General features: G+C 37.7%; 1 protein-coding gene across 3 annotated transcripts; it reads right to left on the bottom strand.

Moving 5' to 3' along the window:
• Positions 1-14,630: 14,630 nt before the first annotated feature.
• LOC111891877 (heat shock 70 kDa protein 16) lies at positions 14,631-17,070 on the bottom strand. Of its 3 annotated transcripts, none has more exons than XM_052764347.1 (4): positions 16,730-17,070; positions 15,896-16,493; positions 15,368-15,803; positions 14,631-14,830 (listed from the first exon to the last, which is right to left on the bottom strand). In XM_052764347.1, exons 2-3 carry the CDS (start codon positions 16,422-16,424, stop codon positions 15,706-15,708), a joined length of 627 nt encoding a protein of 208 aa, XP_052620307.1. In that variant the 5' UTR covers positions 16,425-16,493; positions 16,730-17,070; the 3' UTR covers positions 14,631-14,830; positions 15,368-15,705. The 3 variants fall into 3 exon arrangements, with proteins under 3 accessions (XP_052620307.1, XP_042758557.1, XP_023743707.2); XM_042902623.2 differs by having other exon boundaries at positions 15,935-16,493; positions 16,730-17,068; XM_023887939.3 differs by lacking the exon at positions 14,631-14,830 and having other exon boundaries at positions 15,265-15,803.
• Positions 17,071-17,586: the final 516 nt, after the last annotated feature.

Here is a 17,586-nt window from a genome sequence, read left to right as displayed (position 1 = left end):
GTATGATTTTTCTATAAAGTTTCAAAAACAGTGTAGAAAGGCTGAAAATTTGTTAACAGCTTGTAATTTTTACTACACTTTGTATTGTGTTGAGCAAGGTGTATATTGTCAAGTTCTAAGTATTGAATGTGAGATGTTGTAAATTTTATCATCTTAAACTGAAAATAAGTCACTCATGATAAGATTATTCATTCATTTAGAACACGTATACATACACATAAACTATAATACGCATAGTTTATTGGATTCTATAATCCTAACACCTTTTCATAAAAGAGTTCCCATATATTACAAACGTTTTGGATAAAACTATAATAAGTATAGTTTTCAATACATCACCTAACACACACGTACGAGAAGGGTACATTCATACAGAAAGGTTTTACACTCCCGCATACAACTAGTAAACTTGTTAACCTAAATTGTGAGACACTCTCTTTCCGTACGTCCGAGTGCGGAATATAAAATCCTGTACGTTATAATCAGAGTCTCCCGGAGGGAGAACGTGATAGTTATATATAGATCTATATTGGGTTTGACACCCCACACCTTGCTGCTAGCTACAGTTGGACCTGCAGGTCTACGGGTGATAATTGTCATTTCAGTTAATCGACGCCTAAGAAACGTCGTGGCAGGTTCATTAGTCTTAAGTATGATTATAGCGGCTCACATAAGGATATAACAATACATAAAGTTTACGGGATTCTTTTAAAAAAAAAAAAAAAAAAAAAAAAAAAAAAAAAAAAAAAAAAAAAACTTAAACAAGTTTTATGACGATTTTTGAAATCACTTTTATCTCAATAAGTACGGGCATTACTGCACGTTTTCGGTTTCGGTAATTACGACTACGCATCATGTGATACCACGTTTATAATTTTAAGTATGGACAATACTTGTTACTTTCTTGGTCCAAAGATTTAGGACTACACGCACAGAAAATATTAACAAATTTAAGAAATTTCGAGTGTTTCACTAATATCATATGCGTTTAAATTGAAATAAACATGCATTATTTTCTGTAAATAAGGAAGACTACTCATACATTACAGTTTTTGGATACAAAACTACATTATTCACTTTAAGAAAAATATCGGATTTTTCTGGAACAACTAGGCCATTATTTGACGAGCTTTTTCATAAAGATATCCAAATACTTATGAACTCACCAACCATTGTGTTGACACTTTTCAAACTGCTTGTATTCTCAGGAAATCGCTAAGCAGGTAACAAAACACTTTTGAGGATGGGACGTTAAGGCGTCAAACTTATCTTATTTTGTCAACATATTGTAATTGAATTTGAAACATGTAATACATACAATGATGTAACTTTTTCAATTATATATATGTTGGTTGTGTTTACTTTCATCACTATTACCATTGTTGTTACGATACTACACATGAAGTCCTCCATCCCTGGACGTTTCCGCCATCCTTGGTTCAGGGGTGTGACAGATTGGTATCAGAGCACGGTTTATAGTGAATTAAGTATACCAAACAACATAGGATATACAAACTATAAACACATTTGGGACTAAGAGTCTCTGATTTTAAAACATTCTAACCGGTTATACTTTTCGAAAACGAATAAGTTCTGTTTAAAAGTATACCTACATGCATTGCATACGCGCGTAGTGGCATAACTAGAAGAACTTAAACTAAAAGAAGAGGAGTTGAACGCTACAAGTATGCCTTGGTATAAGTAATCAGTTTTGGGAAGGATATAGCCTGATCAACTATATTAGTCCGGAAAGTGACTTACTCATACCGGGGGATAGCCGTAGGAGGGCAACAAGTCTTATAACCTAACTTCACCCTACAAAGAGTGCTATAAGAACAAAATCTAAACATTTAAAATACTATAGGAGTATTTGTATGTTGCTATATCGCAATATTATTAATATCTACTACTATCCGCTTCTTACCCCTCTATTCTCGCGCAGACGTCATGGCAGGATTTCACCTACCAGGAGACCCATACTTTCCCAACCAGGGAAATGCTGGATGGATTGAGGAAGAGCCCGAAGAGCTGATTGAAGAGGATCCCGAAGAGGATCCCGAAGAAGAGCCCGAGGAAGAAGAAGAGGAAGTAGATGAAGAAGAAGAAGAAGAGGAAGACGACGAGGTGGACATGGATGAGGAGGAAAGTGAAGAAGAGCCAGAGGAAGAAGTCTTCAACCCTCCTTACATTGCTAGGGTGCCTGCAAACCGCTGGGGGCACAATGGGCCTGAGCCCCGTTGGGCAACCATGATCGAGAGGTGGAGTCGGCAACAGCACCAGAGGTCACCCTATGGCGACCAACGAGGTTATTATGACCTCAGCCACGGGGGACCGGCTGACAGAGCTCTCCCCGTTATGACCCAGCACATCACGAACTTGGGAAACCAGAGTAGGGAAATGGCAGACCAGATTCGAAATCTCAGCGCTATTACGGCAGCCACCGATGCACGCACCCGGGATTTGGAGAGGGACTTCTATCCATTGGACCGACTCATCGAGGACCTTACCGCCGCTCGAGCGGAGGTAAGGGAGTACCAGGTGAGACACGCAGCTCTCGAGGAGAGGGTAATCGCGGCTGAGCGCCGGATTGCGGAGCTTCAGGGAGCCTCGACCTCATCCCAGGGCCACCAGGGATTAGATGCTTCACGCCACGAGTAGTGTTCGCACTACTTATATTTTGTTATAAATCTAAGATTTCGAGTATGCGTTGGTGCTACTCTTTGTTGCGAATAGGTTGACCTTGCGACTAAGTGATCCCACTAGTCAAAGGGACTTTTGTACTGCCAAAACTTTGTCTTTTACTATGATGTAATGTAGACCCTTATGAGGTCAAACTCCTAAGAATATTATGTACTAGCAAATTATCAATGAATGTGGTTTGTATTTTATTTCTTTTGATGCTGACACAAACCAAGCACTTGACTCTGCTGGAGTCAACACTAATTAATTCATAAGATTAATTGCATAAACTTGACAAATAATTGCCTTCTAAATTAATAAACTCGGACAAAATACAATTGAAATGAAACAAGTAACGCTCGACTCGTTTCACCATTGAAGTCTTACCGTCAAGCCTTTCTTTTTATTTTCTTATGTCAGAACCATGCCACCAAGGAAAAGACCAAGACCTTCCGGAAACTCAGCACCACCCACTCCGCCGCCACCTCCGGAGTTTGATCCGGTGATGTTTCAGGCTGCAGTAACAGCAGCCGTGGCGGCAGCAATGTCGCAAATGGGTACAAATGGTTCCGGCGGTTCCGGATCCGGGAATGCTAACTCAAATCAGGAGGACAGCACAGGACGCATCAAGGAGTGTTCATACAAAGACTTCACAAATGGCAAACCCGATCCTTTCGACGGGAGCGGGGGCGTCATAGCGCTGATGCAATGGTTCGAAAGGACCGAAGCAGTCTTCGAAATCTGTGCTTGCCCCGAGGCAAGCAAAGTCAAGTACGCGGCATTCACTTTCACAAGAAAAGCTCTTACTTGGTGGAATGGCCGAGTTAAGTCACTTACGCCTACAGTGGCTAACTCCATCGGCTGGGAGAACTTAAAAGCGTTGATGCTAAAAGAGTATTGCCCGAGGGGAGAAATACAAAAGCTCGAGGAGGAACTATGGAATCTCAAGATGTCAGGGATGGATCTCGAAGCTTATACAGCCCGATTCAACGACTTAGCACTCCTTTGCCCTGCAATGGTTACTCCGGCGGAGAAGAAGGTAGAGCGATACCTTTGGGGGCTGTCATCCCAGATTCATGACAGTGTTCTGGCCTCGAAACCTACTACCTTTGAAAGTGCCAAGGAACTGGCACAACAACTTATCGATCATAGGGCCAGCCGTGGCGCCATGGTCGCCGCCACCAACCAAACGAAAGGAGGAAACAACAAGAGGAAGTTCTGGAACCTTAAAAAGAAACAACCGATGCGGGACCCCGCAAAGAAGCAACGGACAGTTGCTGTCCGTGCAGTCACTATTGCTCCCGCCCCAGCGCCGCCAAAGCCATATGCTGGAATCCTCCCCAAGTGCAACAAGTGCAACTACCATCACAAGGGCGCTTGTCGGGAATTGCACTGCAAAAACTGCGACAAGAAAGGGCATACCGCTCGTTTCTGTAGAGCGCCAGCACGACCAAACAACCAAGTTGCCAATGCGGGGGCAAGCCAAACCTGCTATGAATGTGGTGAAGCAGGACACTTCAGGAGAAACTGCCCCAAGGCACAAGCCCCTAATGGTGATGGTGTAGGGAGAGTCCTGACAATGGGACACGGGGAAGCGGTCAAGGATCCCTCGGTGGTTTCTGGTACGTTTCTCCTCAATAACACATATGCATGCGTACTATTTGATAGTGGAGCAGAGAGGAGTTTTGTGAGCCATGAATTCAAACAATTACTAAAACAAACCCCTCTTTCATTAAAAGATACATATGTAGTAGAAATGGCTAATGGGAAAGAAGAGCACACTAATGATATATACTCAGGGTGTACCCTCACTCTAGACAACCATTCGTTTAAAGTAGACCTGATGCCGGTCACAATAAAATGCTTTGACATAATCATCGGTATGGATTGGTTAAGTTCACATCGTGCCGACATTCTATGTTACGAAAGGGCCGTTCGCCTTAATCTGCCAAATGGCGAAACCCTCTTTATCTATGGCGACAAACCCAGTTCAAATTTGCAAGTCATCTCTTGCGTCAAAGCCCAAAAGTACCTCCGAAAGGAGTACCACGCATTTCTAGCCCACATAGTAGATACGAAACGAGAGGTGAAGGATATCAACGACATTCCCGAGGTGTGCAACTATCCCGATGTATTCCCCGAAGATCTTCCAGGTGTACCCTCCGCACGACAAGTCGAATTCCGGATCGACTTAATCCCGGGAGCTACCCCCGTCGCTAAGGCTCCATACCGTTTAGCACCGGCAGAAATGCAAGAACTTTCCAGCCAGTTAAATGAACTGTTAAGCAAAGGATTTATCAGGCCAAGCTTCTCACCCTGGGGAGCACCGGTCTTGTTTGTAAAGAAGAAAGACGGATCTTTTCGCATGTGCATAGACTACCGGGAACTAAACAAACTCACTATCAAGAACCGATATCCCTTACCCCGAATCGATGATCTCTTTGACCAACTCCAAGGAGCAAGCTACTTTTCAAAGATCGACTTGAGGTCGGGTTACCATCAACTGCGAGTACAAGAAGAGGATATCCCCAAGACTGCGTTCAGAACTCGTTACGGGCACTATGAGTTTGTGGTAATGCCCTTCGGATTAACGAACGCACCGGCAGTATTTATGGACCTGATGAATCGAGTGTGTCGACCCTACTTAGACAAATTCGTGATTGTGTTCATCGACGATATTTTAATCTACTCCAGAAGCGAGGAAAAGCACCATCAACATCTCCGGTTGATCTTAGAAACACTGAGGGCCGAGAAGCTTTACGCCAAATTCGCTAAATGCGAATTCTGGATTAGAGAAGTGAATTTTCTTGGCCATGTGGTTAGCGAGAAGGGGATACATGTGGATCCCGCAAAGATCCAAGCTATTAAAAACTGGTCAGCACCTACGACGCCGACGGAAATTCGACAATTTTTAGGGCTCGCCGGCTACTACCGAAGGTTCATACAAAACTTCTCGAAGATCGCCAAACCACTCACCACCCTGACTCAAAAAGGTATGGTATTTAAGTGGGGAGATAAACAAGAAACCGCCTTCCAGACGTTAAAACAAGCCCTGTGCAGCGCACCAGTTTTGTCTCTTCCAGAAGGAACTGATGATTTCGTGGTATATTGCGATGCTTCAAACCAAGGCCTCGGATGCGTGCTCATGCAGAGAGGAAAAGTCATCGCCTACGCATCGAGACAGCTTAAAACACACGAAGTTAATTACACCACCCACGACCTTGAATTGGGAGCGGTAGTGTTCGCCTTGAAGATTTGGAGGCACTATCTCTACGGCACAAAATGTACCATCTTCACCGACCACAAAAGTCTTCAGCATATCCTCAATCAGAAAGAGCTCAACATGCGACAACGGAGATGGGTTGAGCTGCTAAATGACTACGAGTGCGAGATTCGCTACCACCCGGGCAAGGCCAATGTAGTGGCTGATGCCCTAAGCAGAAAGGAATATTCGGGCCGCCGAGTAAAATCCTTAACCATGACCATCCATTCCCACCTGGCCACACAAATTCGGGAAGCTCAAGTAGAAGCCTTGAAACCAGAGAATGTGGCGGGTGAGGCATTAAGGGGAATGGATAAGAACTTAGAAGTCAAGGACGACGGAACCCGTTATCTTAGTAACCGGATCTGGACACCAAAGTTCGGTGGGATCCGAGACGTGGTCATGAACGAAGCACACAAGACTCGATACTCCGTTCATCCTGGGTCAGATAAGATGTATCTAGACCTCAAGAAGTTATATTGGTGGCCGTATATGAAAGCCGAGATTGCTACATATGTGGGCAAGTGCCTGACTTGCGCCAAGGTCAAGGTGGAATACCAGAAACCCTCAGGACTACTTCAACAGCCTGATATACCGGAATGGAAGTGGGAACAGATAACCATGGACTTCATAACCAAACTGCCTAAGACTGCGAGCGGGTTTGACACTATATGGGTGATTGTAGACAGATTGACCAAGTCTGCGCACTTCCTACCAATAAAGGAAACAGACAAGATGGAGAAATTAACCAGAATATACCTCAAGGAGATTGTGCGACTGCATGGTGTACCAATATCTATCATCTCAGACCGATATAGTAGGTTCACTTCGAGATTTTGGCAGTCCCTGCAGAAATCCTTGGGTACTAGGCTAGACATGAGTACAGCCTACCACCCACAAACTGACGGGCAGAGCGAGCGCACTATACAGACATTAGAAGACATGTTGAGAGCATGTGTGATAGACTTTGGTAAAGCGTGGGATACCCACTTGCCACTGATCGAATTCTCCTACAATAACAGCTATCACACCAGCATTAAAGTCGCTCCATTCGAAGCTCTTTACGGACGCAAGTGCAGGTCACCCCTATGTTGGGCTGAAGTGGGGGATACTCAGTTGGCTAGGGAGCAAATTCCGGATAGCACCCTCACTGGTCCTGAAATCATAAGGGAGACCACAGAAAAGATTGTTCAGATTCGAGAAAGGCTGAAGGCCTCCCGTGATCGACAAAAGAGTTACGCGGATAAGCGACGCAAACCTTTGGAATTCCAGGTTGGTGATCGTGTGTTACTAAAGGTTTCCCCTTGGAAAGGAATGATACGCTTCGGCAAACGTGGGAAACTAAACCCGAGGTACATTGGACCGTTCGAAATCCTCACCAGGATTGGTCCTGTGGCGTACAAACTTCGATTACCTCAAGAACTCGATAAGGTACATCCCACCTTTCACGTATCGAACCTGAAGAAATGTCTGTCCGACGAGACACTTGTGATACCTCTCGACGAGATCGAAGTTGACGAAAATCTCCACTTCGTGGAAGAGCCAGTTGAGATTATGGATCGGGAGGTCAAAAGAACGAAACAAAGTCGTATTCCCATCGTGAAGGTTCGATGGAACGCTAAACGAGGACCTGAGTTCACCTGGGAGCGCGAAGACCAAATGAAGCAAAAGTACCCACACCTTTTCCTAAACCCTTAAAGCCCTGGCCAAAGCGTAAATTTCGGGACGAAATTCCCTCTAACGGGGGGATGATGTGACAATAGTCAAAATCGGGTCAAGTCTAAGCCGGTCAAGGTCAACGAGTCAAACCGGTCAACTCGATTAAAACCTTGTATGATAGGGTTTATATGATGTAATTACTGTATAACTCACTATTCTAATGAGAAAACACCACTTGGAAAGTTCATGTGTTTAAATTTCCTTAGCATTGGTGCTAAACAATGAACAAAAACAATAATACAATGTTGCATACTCATAGGGAGTGCGTAAGATCCTAAATCATGGCACAACGGGGTCTAAAGACCTTGCATTGCGAAGCCGAACACTATCATTCATCACACCCGAAGACACTCTTAATCGTTTTCACTCTAACTCTTAGTATGTCGAATCTCTCCCAAATCTCTCTAAGTACGTGAAACCTCTCCCACATACCTCTAAGTATGTGAAACCTCTCCCACATATCTCTAATTATGTGAAACCTCTCCCACATATCTCTAAGTATGTGAAACCTCTCCCACATATCTCTAAGTATGTGAAACCTCTCCCATATATCTCTAATTATGTGAAACCTCTCCCACATATCTCTAATTATGTGAAACCTCTCCCACATATCTCTAAGTATGTGAAACCTCTCCCACATATCTCTAAGTATGTGAAACCTCTCCCATATATCTCTAATTATGTGAAATCTCTCCCAAATCTCTCTAAGTATGAGAAATCTCTCCCACATATCTCTCTGTATGTGAAATCTCTCCAAGAATGTCAAATCTCTCCCAAATCTCTCTAAGTATGAGAAATCTCTCCCACATATCTCTCTGTATGTGAAATCTCTCCAAGAATGTCAAATCTCTCCCAAATCTCTCTAAGAATGTGAAATCTCTTCCAGGTATCTCTTTGTATGTAAAATCTCCCCAAGTATGTCAAATCTCTCCCAAATCTCTCTGAGTATGTGGAATCTCTCTCAAATCTCTCTCGAAATCTCTCCCAACTTTCTATAATCACTCGGGGCATCCCGACCCTCGAATTTGGCGAAAACGACCCAAAAACGGAAGTCTACGCGAAAAACGGACCTTAGGAACCGAAACCCCTCTTAGGAACCGAAACCCCTCTTAAGGAACCGAAAGTACTATTCATGAAGGTCCGAACCGAGAGTACTGTTCATGAGCCGAACCGAAGCTGCTGACCCACGAACCGAACCGAAAGCACTATTCATGAGGGTCCGAACCGAAAGTACTGTTCATCCGAACCGAACCCGGCCATGAAAGAGATCCGAACCGAACCCTGCTAAGAAGAAAGGTCCGAACCGAACCTCACATGGAAGGATGGTCCGAACCGAAGTTACTGTTCATTACTGTTCACAACAGTAGCTTCGGTTCTAGCCACCTTTCGGACCGAACTCCACCTTCGCGTCGGATAGCTGCTCGGACCGAACCCGCTTCTCGCTTTCGCTTCGGACTGCACCGCTTCCGAGCCGAGCTCGCTTCGCCTTTCGCCTCCCCGCCTCAGCCTGCCGCGTCCGAGCCGAGCCACCTTCGCGCCTTCGCCTCCGGATTCAACCCTAGCGCCCGAACCTTCGCCCAGAGGACCGAGCCTCGGCCGAGATCCGAAGGGTCTCGCTGGGCAGCTCGGATTTCGCCTATTTTTACCCATTTTTGCGTTTTAAACCCATTTTTAATTATTTTGACATGGGATTTTCACCCAAAACTTTATTTTTAATTATAGGACCCCTAAATTAATAATTTAATCACATTTTAAGGGTAAAATTTTATTTAAAAAGGAGTTGGTAAAGTACAAAAAGAAGAAGTGTTGACCTTACCCTAGTTATGACGCAAGCAACCCCCATGTCCACTCCATGAAAACCCACACTCCTCCCCACCATACCTTGTACTTTTTACCTCCCTCACAAGCCACCTCCCATGCTTTGAGAGCTGGATATTCACCCTCTCTCCCCATTTTTCTCTCATTTGCTCTCACTTTCACAAGTAGATCGAACTCCTTCTCTCTCACTCTCTCTCTAGAAATCCAAGATTCAAGGGCTGATCTTGAGAGTTTCCTCCACCTTTGGTAAGCATAATCCATTTCCTTTATGATTATCTTTGTTATTTCCACTCAAATCATGGATATCTTACACAAACTCCATTATATTTATGTTAGAGCTTCGAATCTTCAAGCGATCCTTCTAGTGTTCTTGGATTGAACACTTCTTTTCTTCAACACTTATCTACTGAAATCACACCAGGTGAGTTCATACCCCTACATTTTCATGTTTTCTTAAGTTTTTAGGGGGGGAATACAAGTTAAAACACCAAGAACATAACAAAAACTTTCTAACAGCTTTCATCAGAAAAGTTGGACTCCATTCACGGACTGTTTTGGACACCTTAAACATTTTAGTTTTCAAAACTGTTTTAGGTGCATGTAGTTCCACTTCTTAGCTTTAAAATGACTACTTACACATCTCCATACGATTTTTCTACAATTTATGGTGATTTTTACAAAACTGCCTATCATTTCAAACACCAAACCGGACCAGTCTGCGATTATGGACTTTTTCACCTAAGTTGCAGGTCATTGAAAATCATGGTAAAAATTATGAGTAAACTAGACACATTTTGGGAACTCCCAGAATTTACGGATTTAGTTTAAAACTTCGTATGATTTTTCTATAAAGTTTCAAAAACAGTGTAGAAAGGCTGAAAATTTGTTAACAGCTTGTAATTTTTACTACACTTTGTATTGTGTTGAGCAAGGTGTATATTGTCAAGTTCTAAGTATTGAATGTGAGATGTTGTAAATTTTATCATCTTAAACTGAAAATAAGTCACTCATGATAAGATTATTCATTCATTTAGAACACGTATACATACACATAAACTATAATACGCATAGTTTATTGGATTCTATAATCCTAACACCTTTTCATAAAAGAGTTCCCATATATTACAAACGTTTTGGATAAAACTATAATAAGTATAGTTTTCAATACATCACCTAACACACACGTACGAGAAGGGTACATTCATACAGAAAGGTTTTACACTCCCGCATACAACTAGTAAACTTGTTAACCTAAATTGTGAGACACTCTCTTTCCGTACGTCCGAGTGCGGAATATAAAATCCTGTACGTTATAATCAGAGTCTCCCGGAGGGAGAACGTGATAGTTATATATAGATCTATATTGGGTTTGACACCCCACACCTTGCTGCTAGCTACAGTTGGACCTGCAGGTCTACGGGTGATAATTGTCATTTCAGTTAATCGACGCCTAAGAAACGTCGTGGCAGGTTCATTAGTCTTAAGTATGATTATAGCGGCTCACATAAGGATATAACAATACATAAAGTTTACGGGATTCTTTTAAAAAAAAAAAAAAAAAAAAAAAAAAAAAAAAAAAAAAAAAAAAACTTAAACAAGTTTTATGACGATTTTTGAAATCACTTTTATCTCAATAAGTACGGGCATTACTGCACGTTTTCGGTTTCGGTAATTACGACTACGCATCATGTGATACCACGTTTATAATTTTAAGTATGGACAATACTTGTTACTTTCTTGGTCCAAAGATTTAGGACTACACGCACAGAAAATATTAACAAATTTAAGAAATTTCGAGTGTTTCACTAATATCATATGCGTTTAAATTGAAATAAACATGCATTATTTTCTGTAAATAAGGAAGACTACTCATACATTACAGTTTTTGGATACAAAACTACATTATTCACTTTAAGAAAAATATCGGATTTTTCTGGAACAACTAGGCCATTATTTGACGAGCTTTTTCATAAAGATATCCAAATACTTATGAACTCACCAACCATTGTGTTGACACTTTTCAAACTGCTTGTATTCTCAGGAAATCGCTAAGCAGGTAACAAAACACTTTTGAGGATGGGACGTTAAGGCGTCAAACTTATCTTATTTTGTCAACATATTGTAATTGAATTTGAAACATGTAATACATACAATGATGTAACTTTTTCAATTATATATATGTTGGTTGTGTTTACTTTCATCACTATTACCATTGTTGTTACGATACTACACATGAAGTCCTCCATCCCTGGACGTTTCCGCCATCCTTGGTTCAGGGGTGTGACAATATGCGAAGATCAAGTTGATTATTTGAACTATCGAAGAGGATCAAGTGTATGAGCAGCCCAAGTGTATTTATTCAATAATTGTATATTCAAGAATGCTATTGTTTAAGAATTTTATTCATTTTGATGATATTCTGTTAGAATCTATATAACTATATTAAAATTTATAAGGATATTAGTCTGTAAAAATATGTATGAATTTGTATTTAATTTCGGATGAATATTAAGAATAAAATCATAGACCCAAGTTGGATGTATATGAATAATATCTTATTCTTAAATCAGGTAAATTATCAAATATAAGTGCATTGGAAATGTATTCTGCAAGAATAAAACCAAAAATATATTTACTAGTTTATGGTTGACATTCTGTCATTCTGATATAATAAAATCGGATTTTTTAATTTGATTTAACTTAAAATATTGAAATTTTTAAAAATAAAGGAATTAATTATCCCTTAAATTCCAGAAATTTCCTTTTTTAATATAGGTAAATTGACCAAAATACCTTTATGCTTAACATTGTGTGATTATATGGTGTATGTTACCCTATTGTAATATCATAGACTCTTATATCATGACTTTTGATTATATTCCATCCAATGGTCAAGATCTGTGCATTCAGGCACACAATAATTAGTAGAAAGAAAATAACCTAAGCCTATATATATATATATATATATATATATATATATATATATATATATATATATATATATATATATACTAGCATTGTACCCGCGCAAAGCAGCGGGGTGTGTAAATTCTTTCGGTAATATGTTTCCTCTACAAAAAGGTTATGTTACAAAAGAAAGTACATGTCGAAGACAAAATAATCAAACTATGGTGTTTTTTGTTACATGATACATCAAATAACCGATAAAAACAAACTGGTCAAGACGACATAAAATATGAAATGTTTAAGTCATTCAAACAAAAATAAAGAATTATAAGAATACACAAAATATGAAAATTTGTAATAACACATGACTAATTATATATTATTAATCGTGCAACACTTCTTTATACACCACATTTGATGTATAAACTTCATCACCTTTTAAATTTTCGTTAGGCTTCACTAATACTTTTGTGTGCCTAGCAGAAACAATATTATGTAAAAAAAACTTAAAGTTTGTCTTCTTTATGATTTTATTACTAACTTTGGACTTTTATGCTATAAATTTGGATATGACGGCTAGTTTTTTTTCACTATCGTCGATTAGTTTCAATAGATGATTAGTTTTCTTTCCGCAGACGTCAAATATATTTATTTTAGTGAACACTTTCCTTTTGGCAATGATTATCTCCCTTATTTTTAATATGAATGTCATCAGATCAAATGAAAGTCTTAAACTCTTATATATTTAGCTTAGTCTTTTCTTTAGTTTAACATCATAATATCAATGTTAAATGCTATATATATATATATATATATATATATATATATATATATATATATATATATATATATATATATATATATATATATATATATATATATATATATATATACACATTCTCAGTTTCATTTCGGCAACTAAATTGTCTGTTTTATTTCAAAAAAATATTAGTTAGTTATAATTTCTTTTGCGGACGGTGAATAATTTTCTTTCGAAGAATCATCTATTTTTGTGAATTATTTGGTCATTCGTAAAAATACCATATCTCAAATGAATATACAATAATTAGTCACATATGATTTATAATTAAGATTAATATTTATTAGTTACGTGTTGGTGTTAATTTTATTAGGTGGAGAAAATAAGTGTAATAATAATAATAATAATAATAATAATAATAATAATAATAATAATAATAATAATAATAATAATAAAGACGTCAGAAAGCGGTGTTATAGAACCGATGGTTACGATAGTGGAAGACGGGAGATGAAGTCATTTTCTATTTTTGGACGGTGGGCTTTATAGCAGGGGAGGGAACAAATAGGTATATGCGATGAGAGAGATATTTGAGTCAACATGCTAAATTTAAGGATATTTAAAAGGGTTCAAAATTTGAATGAATTCGGGATTTGAGGGAACCAAATCAAATTGTTGAGAAATATAAGGAGATTTGATGAAAAATATTTGAATTCAAAACGTGGTTAAAATTTAATATTATTTTATTAATGGTTACTTGTACTATCAGCTTCATCATTTGGACGTCTTAAAAAAAATTATTATTATAATCAATCTATTTTTAGAAATAGTTAGATTTCTATTATAAGATAGTAAGATATATATAGGGTTGAGATCGGTTGAGAACTCATATTTTCCCGAAAACCCGAGAACTAAAAGTGGAGTGTTGGATCAAAAGTAATTCATTAAGGAAATGATTGTCATCTTACCAATTTCATTTAATGTTTAATTTTTTTGTGTCATTTAATATATTAATATAAATGTCTTAAAATTTACATCATAAATCAAATTTTCAGATTTTTTTTAAATATATTATTTTTTATTTTTTTTTAAAATGCAGATTTTTTAATTTTTTTTATAGAAAACATTAATATTTGAAAAAAAATTTTAAAAATATTTTTTTAAAAAAAACTGCAATTTTTTCAAAAAACTGCAATTAAAAAAAAAACATTTTTCTGCAATTTTTCTAATGAAAACTGCATTTTTTTCAAAAAAAAAAAAAAAGAAACTGCATTTTTAATTAAAAAAACTGCACTTTTTTCAAAAAAACTTCAAGTTTTTCTAAAAAAGTTACATTTTTTTTTCAAAAAAAACTGCATTGAAAAAAAAACTATAATTTTTCAGAAAAACTGCATTTTTTATTAAAAATAGTAAATTTTTAGGTGGATATATACATATTTTTTCAAATGCATGTATGTATATTTCTTATACTATAATATTCGTAAGTAAATCACAAAAAATCTCATTTTTATTAATTAATCTATAAACATAATAATACAAGTATTTTTTTCGATACAAAATAAAATACAAAAAAATAAAAAATGCTACAAATTTCAAAGCATTTTCGTCTTCGTATCAATATTTCCTTATTTTCTTCAATTTATCATTTTTCATCTCTTCAATATTCACCACAATTTCTTTCAAATCTACAAGAAAAAAAATGATTGATGCAAAAACACTCACAAAAGTATATATGTGATTTTATGTGATTAACATATGAATCACATGCGATTCTCATATGAATCACATCCGATTCACATATGAATCACATTTACTTATGACATCATATGTAAATCACATGCGATTCACATATGAATCACATGTGATTCACATATGAATCATATGTGATTCACATGTAAATCATATGTGATTCACATGTGAATTACATGTGAATTATATGTGAATCGCTAAAAGGAAACAAATTAAAATTAATAATAAAGAATCACAAGTGGTTCACATGTGAATAACAAGTGATTCACGTGTGAATCACAAGTGAGTCACGTGTGAATCACAAGATGAAGCTTAATAGAGAAGCAATTACCACAAATAATATGTGGTTAATTAGCTAATAGATAAAATATAATGTAAATTTTGCTCCTTTGTAGTTTTATTAATCTTTTTTTAATTACAATGTCAACAAACATCACATTTGTAGTTCGTGAATCGGAAAATCCATGTCTTACCGGTCATTATCATACAAAATGACAATATCTGCAGTGGCAAGATTGATACCAAGGCCTCCCGCTCTTGATAATAAAAACACAAACTTTTCACTTTCTGGCTTATTAAAAGCGTCAATGGAGGCATCACGATCTTCACCTCCAGTGTTTTCGTCAATACGATAGTATAAATATCCACGAAACATCAAGTAATCTTCTAGAATGTCCAGCAGCCTTGTCATCTATAATAGCGTAAGTATACCACAATTTCAATGACTTTATCCTCTATAGTGTACTGTTTATAGTTGCTTAAAATTAGCAAACAAACATTTCAACTATTAATCAAATGGAAAGGAAAGAAGCTAAAGGAATATTTGTGCAAAATCAGAACACTTGAACTTCTTTCTTCTGCCCAATTTTGTGAGCACGATCCTGAGCTTGCAAATCCACTTGTGGATTCCTACAAAATTAAATTTATATTCAGTTAAACAAAACTACCAACTATTTTATAAATGTCATAAAATATGATGGAATCATGCATTATTCCATAACTTGATGCAGTTGCAGTGCAATCGTGCATTAATCTCAAACCTGCAATATGTGCAGCATCAAGATAAGCTCGCGTTTGTAAGTCTGTGAAATATGATGGAATCCCGGTCACAAAGCTTGAAACATGGTTTTCAAGGTTTTTCTCTGCCATTTGCTTTAATTTTGCAAACGACGTTCCCAAAATCTGCATAGGTCTATAAGTGTGTTTCTCATTCAAGTATTGTACGAGAATCAAAACACCACCATCAGAAGCTTCACTGGTTTCAAAAGGTAGTAACTTAAGATCATCCTGCACTAGTGGATTCTTGTATTCACTTCCAATTAACCTTTTAACTTGAGAAATATTAGATTTAGGTTTTATAGTAGCAGATGCAACTCCAGCAGAACCCAAAAACTTTTGCTTCTCACCAAAACTCACCACAACAGGTGTCTTGCGATTTGATTTGTCATTCAATAATACATCAATCCCACGGTTTTTTGCAGCAACGATTACACAGTTTTCATTCCCAATATCAAACCCAACCACACTCATTTCTAAAATTTTAAGTTTCAGCACAGTTTATTACGCATAAATCGATTCAATTATGAACAGTGGCTTCACCTAAATCATGTTAACAAAAAAAATCAGTCCATATAACTCCAAATTAACCAAAGTGAAAAAGAGAAATAGAAGTTCAGGTGATAATGTGGAATTGTGTAATTATCAGAACTCGAAACGTAATTCTACAATAGAAATTTCTCAATTAGAACCCTGATGAGTTCTGTAGTCGTATATTTTAGAGGATAAATGGCAAACGCGCTGACGAAGGGAAGCGGCGGAGGAAAAGAGAGACATACCTTGAAGTCAAAATGAAGGCCTAGAGGCAGACGTAGAAATCAATTCGAAGGGATATAGGTGGATCAGATCTCTGTTATCGATGGTTAGCAGAGAGGGGAGGGAGGTTGGAGAATCATCGACGGAGATAATGGCACACCGATGTAGTTCTGATCATCGAAGGAGAGGCTGGAGGATCTCTCAATCTCTTGTGGATGCTTTGCCTGGCGAAGGCACCGCCACCGTGAAGACGAAGCAACAACGATGAAGACTTGTGTGTGTGTGTGAGAGAGAGAGAGAGAAAGAAAGAAAGAAAGAAAGAAAGAGAAGATAAGAATCGGTGTTGAATAATGAAAGAAATGGTTTTCTAAATTAATTAAAACAATTACTAATTATATTTTTCATACCCAATATAACCATATGATTTTATTTTAAAAGTCTAAGTTACCAATGAAGTTTGTTTTTAATTACAATTATGCCATCTTTGATTTAGAACGTTAAAAATTTTGATCTAACATTTCACTTTTAGTTCTCGGGTTCTCTGGAACCTATGAGTTCTTAAATTATCCTCTCTCTCTCTCTCTCTCTCTCTCTCTCTCTCTATATATATATATATATATATATATATATATATAGTAAAAATCATGACTAAGTCCCGATTAATCCCTAGGCGCTACTCGAGTGATTAAAGGGCGCCTTTCGATTAATTCTTGCATACATAATGAGTGAAACATTCTGAAAAAGTTTTATCTCAATGGAAACTATTTGAGGCATGATTAGTGTTTTATTAATCATATTAACCTATTTTGTTATCATATTACTGGTATTTACAAACTTTGATATGATATTACTCCTATTTAATTTTTTAAAATTCAACAAA

Source organism: Lactuca sativa, chromosome 5 (genome assembly GCF_002870075.4).
Source record: "Lactuca sativa cultivar Salinas chromosome 5, Lsat_Salinas_v11, whole genome shotgun sequence".
Taxonomy (NCBI): domain Eukaryota; kingdom Viridiplantae; phylum Streptophyta; class Magnoliopsida; order Asterales; family Asteraceae; genus Lactuca; species Lactuca sativa.
This window is presented reverse-complemented; position numbering and strand designations above follow the sequence as displayed.

Bases quoted from the DNA above. Each gene is read 5' to 3' on its own strand.
- LOC111891877 (XM_052764347.1), bottom strand. From the start codon at position 16,424: ATGAGTGTGGTTGGGTTTGATATTGGGAATGAAAACTGTGTAATCGTT. The intron at 15,804-15,895 runs GTTATGGAATAA...TTAATTTTGTAG, and splicing joins TTGCACTGCAACTGCATCAA to GAATCCACAAGTGGATTTGC.